Consider the following 7,832-nt stretch of genomic DNA (forward strand, 5'->3'; position numbering starts at 1 on the left):
CTGTGAGTCATTATATCAGCTACAATGGATATTTTCTGAACTAGCACAGTTATGATACTCTGTGCGGACAAGCAGCAGAAATTTGATAAGAATTTTATGTTGTAAGAGCATTCTGTCCATTGTTTGTCTTTCAATACTCACTAACCATTAATAGTATTATTCTACAACAGCAGCATTACTGTTTTACTTATATCTCATCCCTTAAATTTTGATCATCTACAATCTGTGCTCATCTGCGGATAAGTTTTCAAGTTGCTGAGATATCATTCAACACATCTGTTTATTGCTGCTGTTTCGAGCCACATTCAACGATCGTAGTTGGAAAATAGAGATATCATTAGTATTTTGTACTAAGCTTGTTTGAACAGATTCTTGTCATGTTTGAACACAGAATTCATTCTTCTTGTATGCAGATGTGCGTTACTCCAATTATAATGCTCCACACTCAAATACTGTGGTTAATGAATTTCTTTACTTGGTGATATTATATTCTGCAACTATTCACCGTAGGGATCTTGTAGCTCCTTGAAAGTTTGTCTGTTGGAGCTGCAGGATGGTCAGAAATGTTGGATTATTTATCACACAATCTTCTTGAGTTGGTGCATCATGTTGCAAGGAATATACTCATTAAATATTGTTAGCTAGCAACTTTCCATCCAAAAACAATGCCTTAGTTGGCCAGTTCCTATTGATCTACCTTTGAGTTCTTTTGCTTATTTGATGAATCATTTTTGTGATCTAATCTCCGTATGAACTAGTATTCTTGCAAATGGGAAATGGAAGGAATATTTGCTGGAGAAGGTGATGTGGTTTTTTACTGCATGGCAAATGTCAGCGTAGATTAAAGGGTTCTGTTCTTGAAACTGAAATCTTGCAAAAGAATTGGCTCGAACTGATGCCTGTCATCCTTCCGTGCTACAGAAGGAAGTTATCCATCACTCCTCTCAATTGCATTGTGCATGTCTAGGATATTCTAAGAATAATGGCACGCGATCTAGCATCGTGGAGGAGAACAGGAATTAGAGGGATTTAGACCTGTCAGATTTTTGTGATATTGCAAATCGTTCTTTAAAAAAGAAAAGAATATAAAAGAAAAGGAAAGATTGGATTCCGGCATCTTGAATGGGATTGTGATTGGAGACGCTTACCTTGAACTCAATAATCAAACAAAATCCATTCTAACCGGTGATTTATATTGCGTCTGATATGACTACGTTGTAAACTTGGTCCACAATGTAACTGGTTTAGCTGGTGCAATCCCAAATCATGAATCCATGGCTACATCAATATTCTCATGTTATTATTCTTTTTCTTGCTCGCAATAAGTGAAGATAAATTACTTCACCTAGATTTTAAGGTTGATTATGAGCAAAATTATTATCATTTTCACATATATCACTGGTAATCCATGCACAATGCGTAAGGACGGGGCAGCGCCCATGCACCAGCATCCGTGTACAGCATTCATCCAGAAGGACTATTTTTGGGCCAGGTCTATCAATCCTACGTCCGGCCCAAATGCAACCCTAATTCCACTATTCATCTCCTTTCCATGTCCTGGATATCCCACGGATACCATATCCATAGGCCCTTAGCTTTCTACTCTTTTTATTACGACGCCGCCGTTTGAGCCTACCATACGATCGCCGTCTCGCCGAGCCGCTCCCCCTCCTCGTGGTCTCTCTCTCTCTCTCTCTCCCCCTCCCTCTCCCTCTCCCTCTCCCCCCCTTTTCTTGTCCCAGCCGACGATGTCTTCTTCCCAGGGCCGAAGGGGGTCTCTCCCAGGGACGAGCCGCGACGGCGAGGGTCTGCTTTCCAGGGTCTCGAGCTCCATCTCGCAGTCCCCGATCGTGTACCGCGGGAAGGTCGCCGCCTCCGAGGCTGCCACCGTCTCCAAGAAGCTCCTCTGGAGCACTGGCCGCGCTGCCTGGATCGCCGGCACCACCTTCCTCGTCCTCGTGGTTCCCCTGATCATCGAGATGGACCGGGAGCAGCAGATGAACGAGCTCGAGATGCAGCAGGCCAGCCTACTCGGCACCTCCTCGCCCTCCATGGCCGCCCCGCCCCTCCCAAGTGATCGTCGTTCAGGTCAGCAGGGCTCTTCCCATCTAGGGTTCCGTCATGATTCGGCTTCGTGATCTTGTGAGAAGCTGAAGTGATGGGGTTTAGGTCCTTGGTATTTGTTCTGGATTCATGAAGCTTTTGCCTTTTTGAATTTGCTATAGCCTGTTGTTGAATTCATATCTCTATATCGAGTTTCCTGTTCTGATATATGAGACTTGTGAAATTTTACAAACTGATTAGTTTGCTCTAGCGGTGGAATTAGTTCTGTTTTGTTTATTTTTGGTGATTACATCAGATGGAATGTTTGCGAGGTGATGTTTTTCTTTTGATTCTTGGTTGTATCCTTGAATCCATGTCTGGGATGCTTATCTTGCATCAGTCAAGAACTTGGTTCTTTTATGAAACCCTAGAACTCATGAAAACCGCTTCATCCAGTTTTAGCAACAATAGAAAAAAAAAAAAAAAAAAAAAGAAAAGAAAAAGGAAGAGAAAACAGAGAAGTTCAGTGATTATAATGAAAATTGCTGAATTTTAGCCTGGAATTAGTGATGACACTGATTTTGGATACTGACACTGAAGGTTATGATTCAAGATTTTATGAAGCAAAGTCTTCGTTTTCAATAGAAAAAGTTTCACAGTACCCAGTCAACAAATCTTCTAAGTCGATCTTCTGGTTATTGAATATTCTCCCCAAGAGCAGGGATCGGCATCTCTTAATATTTGAAAAATCTCATCAATACAGAGGAGGGGAAGGGCAAACAATTGGCAAGGCATAACCTCTGTTGGACTTATTCACTAGGTTATCTTATTAGGAGGATAAAAGGGACATTATTAAGACCTATGGATGTCCGAACATACAGGTTTTGATTTAGGAACATCATTGGATCAGACATGTCGTGAATCTTATTGATGGCACAACACAATAGGGCATTAACCCCATTAACTGACAACTTTATACACAAGGAAGCTTGAGTGAACATTCTTCAAAAAGAGAAGCTAAATTTGGCAAATTCAGTAAATGCTTGATTATTTTTCACCCGCACAATGCAAATTAGCTACCACAAGCTTAGTTAGCAGACCGTAAGCTGATGGTGTATGGACTTTTACATCTTTAGGGAGGAGTTTTTTGAAAAGGATCTAATGTGAGGAGTCAGCTTATTTGAGGCACATCCTCATGAGGAAAGATGCCTATTATTATGTTATGATGGCTTGATGGACATGCTATTCCTATGGACTTCTTTAGAAGCTTGCGATGCTTTCTTCCGCCTCGTGCAGCAAGATGTCTCTGTTCAGATTCATTTTCCAATTTCTTCTTAATATATTTTGAGTCTTTTTTGTGTCTTTATGATTTTCTTTTCAAGATTCCATTAGTCTTTTTACTAAGCATCTAGTTTTCATTCCTATGGAGGTAAAGAAAAGAAGATGATCCGCTCTCATTTTGTTTAAACAACTTTGAACTGACTATAATCTGGTTGAAAGACAATGATGTTATAGATTAGTTTGTTAGGTTCCATTATAATTTTGGGAGTGGATATTTTTTGACATTCAAAATGATTTATTTTTGAATGTTCTAACTTATAATTAATTTCTTGGTGAATCATGGTAGAACCACATTAAGAATGATGGTTAACATAAACTTTGATGTTCTCCACAAGTTTCATCTTTGTAAGCTTAAACAAACACATATCTATACATCTGTAAGCTGACACAATTTGATTGTGTGGAAAGGCACAATTTTGTGTGTGATAGTGGTCAGTCGTGCAAATCTGTAAACATGCAAATGCTACCTTAGCTAAAAACTTGTTTTTCTTACTGGTGTGTGGGAGTTGAGATTTGTTGTTCTAAGATATCTGTAATGAAGTTTGTTGTCATTATTGGTGATAAAGAGGAGATGAGCTCACAAGGATGCCTTCCCTTCAATCTAGAGTTATTACACCAAAACTGTATACATCACATTTGTTTTTTTTTTTTCCTCCCTTTATTGTGCAAGAAAGCTCTGCAAGAAAGAAGGAACGAGAAACATGATTTTACACACATGCACACAGATAATGTGTGGGTAGACAATACTGATATTGCCAAGTCAAATGGTGGATGGTGGTCTTCTTCAAGTTTTGTTTTTCTTCATAGTTTTGGGATTTTTTTCAGATTTTTTAATTTTCAATCTCTCCTTTTTTTTTTTTTAATTTGTTTTAGCTCATGCATGTGTAATAGATAGTTAAACTAGTCAAAGTATATCAGTTATTGCCTTCATATGCATAATAAGCTAAATATAAGTGGCAAACAAAGGTTAAAAATTCCTCCAACTATTATTCTTACATTGCTTTTCTTCACAGAAAGAAAGGAACTAATTTTACACTTACCAGGCAACACATCTATATGTGCCTGCATTTGTGCTCCAATTTGATAAATTAGGTTTTTCAATTCTCACAGTTCCAAAGTTTGACATGTATGCTTTGATCTCCAAATCTAACAAAATGTTGTTTCTTTGTATGTCTTGATGTACAATATAAGGTTTGCAATTAGGGGCATGTAACATAAAGCATGCATGACATCTTTGATCATGTTAATCCTTTTAATACTAATTCAATTCTGGAGCTCTTTGCTTATCACATAGGATTTTAACTAAACCTCTCTGTTTGCTTAGATACAAGAAACGTGCACTGATTATTAATGCAAAGTCTATATAATTTCACAATGTTGCAGTGTGCTGCTGGAATTTTGTTTCTAAAATTTTCTCATTGGCTAGTTATTCAGCTAGATGAAGTCTTTTCAGAGCTGCTATCTTTCTGTTAGGAAGTATGACTCTGTAGACTACACCATAACTCCCCTTTTCCAATGTAATTTTTCCCACAAAATTTTTAATTGCATTCATGATGTAATCGTGTGCAACTCTTCCATCAAAAAATTCAGTCATAAAATTAGAGTTCCTATGGTGACATCATTTTCTCTCTTATTAGATATTTCTTTCCAGTAACAAACAACAACAGCACCAACAAATATAACTGGTTTGAGGTGCCAACAACAAGTATGAATATCAGGAGTATGATGTGTTCTTTTCTTAAATCATGCCCTTATGTCAAACTACAAGGAGACAAACCTGACAATTCCAAGTACAAACCCTCTATTGTTGCTAAACCAATCTGCTGAAGCATTGTGAAATAATTTGCCCTTAGGAATTGGCCCTCCTAGATCAGTGCATAAAACAACAATTGATAACATACTGAGCATACTTCCAAAAGTGGACGAAGTGGCACTTGATAGGTCATTATGGGAGAGATTAAGGTGTTCTAACGTCACCAATTTTATAAATTGTTGCTGTATCTCTTCAGTCAGGAAGTTGTGGCTAAGATCTAGCAAAATCCGTAGGTCTGCTAGAGTAACAATCTCAAGTGGGAGGCTTTTGTTGAACTCATTCTTGCTTAGCTTCAAGAGCGACAGTCTAGAGCAATATGCTGTGGGGATGGTCATTCAAGTAGTTTTTGGAAAGATCAGGGGATTCTAGGTTGTATAGTTTCCCAAGTTCTAAGGAAATCATTCAAGAGAGTTGTTTATGACTTGAATTCATGCCAAATAAATAAGTAAAATCACCCAACTCCATTGTTATCTTACCTACTAGCACATTTGAAGAGAGGTTGTAGCTTAATATTAATGTAGTTTAAATGTGGGTATATGCTAAAGTCAGCTGATATATCCCTTTGAGCTGATTTCTCTCGACATGGACCCTTAGGAAACTTGTATAATTTTTCAAACTCCTCGGAATGGGACCTTAAAATGAGTGTTTGCCCAGCAAGCTCTCAAAGTACTCCACCTATGCATAATCTGGTGGTAAATTGTCAAAGAAGTTGTGAACTAATTCTTGTGCTACCAAGTTGGAAGATTTATTAATTTCTTAGATGGGAACAAGGCAATTGGTTGTTAAAATCTCGAAGATTGATTAGACTTCTTTTTTTTTGGTTGAAGATGATACTGAAATTAGATCAGAACAACTAATTGCAACAAAAATAACAAAAACCTGCGGCATCCAAACTAATCAACTGAGTAAGATCTGAAGGAATGTCGGATGTAGCATCAAAATCCCTTGCAGAACCCATACCAGCCAAACAATCAGCAACTGAATTAGCCTCCCTGTATGCATGCACAGCTTTGAAGAGGGACAGGGTAGACAACATGCATTTAATATCCTGCAGCAGCAGAATACCAATACCGATAGAATAAGCTTTCAAATTCCAAGAAACCACAATCATAGAATCACCTTCGAGAATCAGAAATCTACATTGCTGAAACTAAGCCTTCCCAAGCTGTTCGTAACTCGATCATTGAGCCAAAATTAGGCTCCTTTAGTTACCAAAAGATGGAGTTATTCAGCCAGAGATTTGATTGTTGTATATTGCGAGTTCAAATAATCTTCCTAGGTTTCCTATTTCATAAGTGATAAGACCAGAAAAAAAATTATAGGAGATTTCCAATCTAATTAAACTCACTAGACTTCCAACTTTTTAGGGGATGATTCCAGAGATACTTCTCCAGTAAATTTAGAAAATTTTAACAAAAGCCAAGTTTCCTAAACTAGAAGGGCGAGAACCACTTAGAGCTTGCTATGTTTTCCCAAGTTAGTAAGGCTTACTAGATCCTTTAGACTGTTTGCCAAGGTACTAGGTTTCAAGCTTGGTCAAGTTTCCTAAACTAGATGGAATAGAACATGTTAAGAGATTATTTGGGACCTCTAAGTTGGTTGAGTTCACTAAGTTTCCTGTTTAACGTGGGATGTTGCTACATATTTGATTATTCATGAGGTGCAAGTTATCATGCTTCGTCAAATTTCCTAGAGGGGATGGAACCTATAAGAAAATTTGCTGAACAGACTAGGTCTACTAGGTTTCCTATTTCTTGGGGGATAATGCCATGAAATTGATTATCATTGAGATGCAAGGTGTCGGGCTTGGTCAAGTTTCCGAGTTGGAAGGCAGGTTCCTCCTAATAAATTGTGATTTATGTAGCTTGCTTAGGTTTAGTAAATGACCTAACATTTGAGGATGGAACCAGAGAGGTAATTGTTATTAGGTTGTAGAGTGTCAAGTTTGGTTAAGTTTGCTAAACTAGGGATGGGACCTATTCGGTGATCATATTAGTTTGCCAAACTAGCTAGGCTGACTAGGATCCCTATTTCATGCGTCATGGAGCTGGAGAGAGTGGTATTATGGACATACAAGGTGTCAAGCTTGGTAAGATATCCAATGCTGGGAGGATGGAACCTGGTTTCTGATTCTTAGAGATGTCAAGAACGTCTAGAGTCACTAGATTTCCAGTTTCACCAGTGATTTGATTCCTGAACAGAAATAGGATGTGGAGATTTGTCACAAATAGGATTTCTGAAGGAGTTCTTCCAGTATATTGTTTTGATAGTGACAAAGGTAGACGAGTTCGGTGGAATTGGCAAAGAAAGATGGTGCTCTCTCTCCTGTTAATTCCTTGTGGAAAAAGTGGACCTCGGTGGTGTAGGAGCGGCTGGCCAAAAAAAGTGGCAGATGGGCAGAGAAACAATTCTGAGATAGGTCAAGGGAGGTGAGAGCAGAGACCAAAGAAGGAGTTGCGTCTAAGGTGGAGGCGTGTGGTGTGGAAGTGCCGCGAAGTCAAGGGCGTCGAGCTTACTATCCCTTTCAAGGTTAAACCAAAAAACTCTCTCTTTCAAGGTCAGCTTATCTCCTTTACTCTCTCATTTTTGTAGCTGGCATGTGATTCCTAGCCATCTGCACGGGCGGCTGCTGCTG

The 7,832-nt window shown here is 38.7% G+C and overlaps 1 protein-coding gene across 1 annotated transcript; it reads left to right on the plus strand.

The window, feature by feature from the left end:
• Positions 1-1,584: 1,584 nt before the first annotated feature.
• Positions 1,585-2,313, plus strand: LOC140857086 (mitochondrial import receptor subunit TOM9-2-like). Its single transcript, XM_073255382.1, has one exon. The coding sequence runs from the start codon at positions 1,749-1,751 to the stop codon at positions 2,136-2,138; it is 390 nt and encodes a 129-aa protein (XP_073111483.1). The 5' UTR covers positions 1,585-1,748; the 3' UTR covers positions 2,139-2,313.
• Positions 2,314-7,832: the final 5,519 nt, after the last annotated feature.

This window comes from Elaeis guineensis, chromosome 4 (genome assembly GCF_000442705.2).
Source record: "Elaeis guineensis isolate ETL-2024a chromosome 4, EG11, whole genome shotgun sequence".
NCBI lineage: Eukaryota > Viridiplantae > Streptophyta > Magnoliopsida > Arecales > Arecaceae > Elaeis > Elaeis guineensis.

Excerpts from the sequence above, each read along its gene's own strand:
- LOC140857086 (XM_073255382.1), top strand. The coding sequence starts at position 1,749 with ATGTCTTCTTCCCAGGGCCGAAGGGGGTCTCTCCCAGGGACGAGCCGC.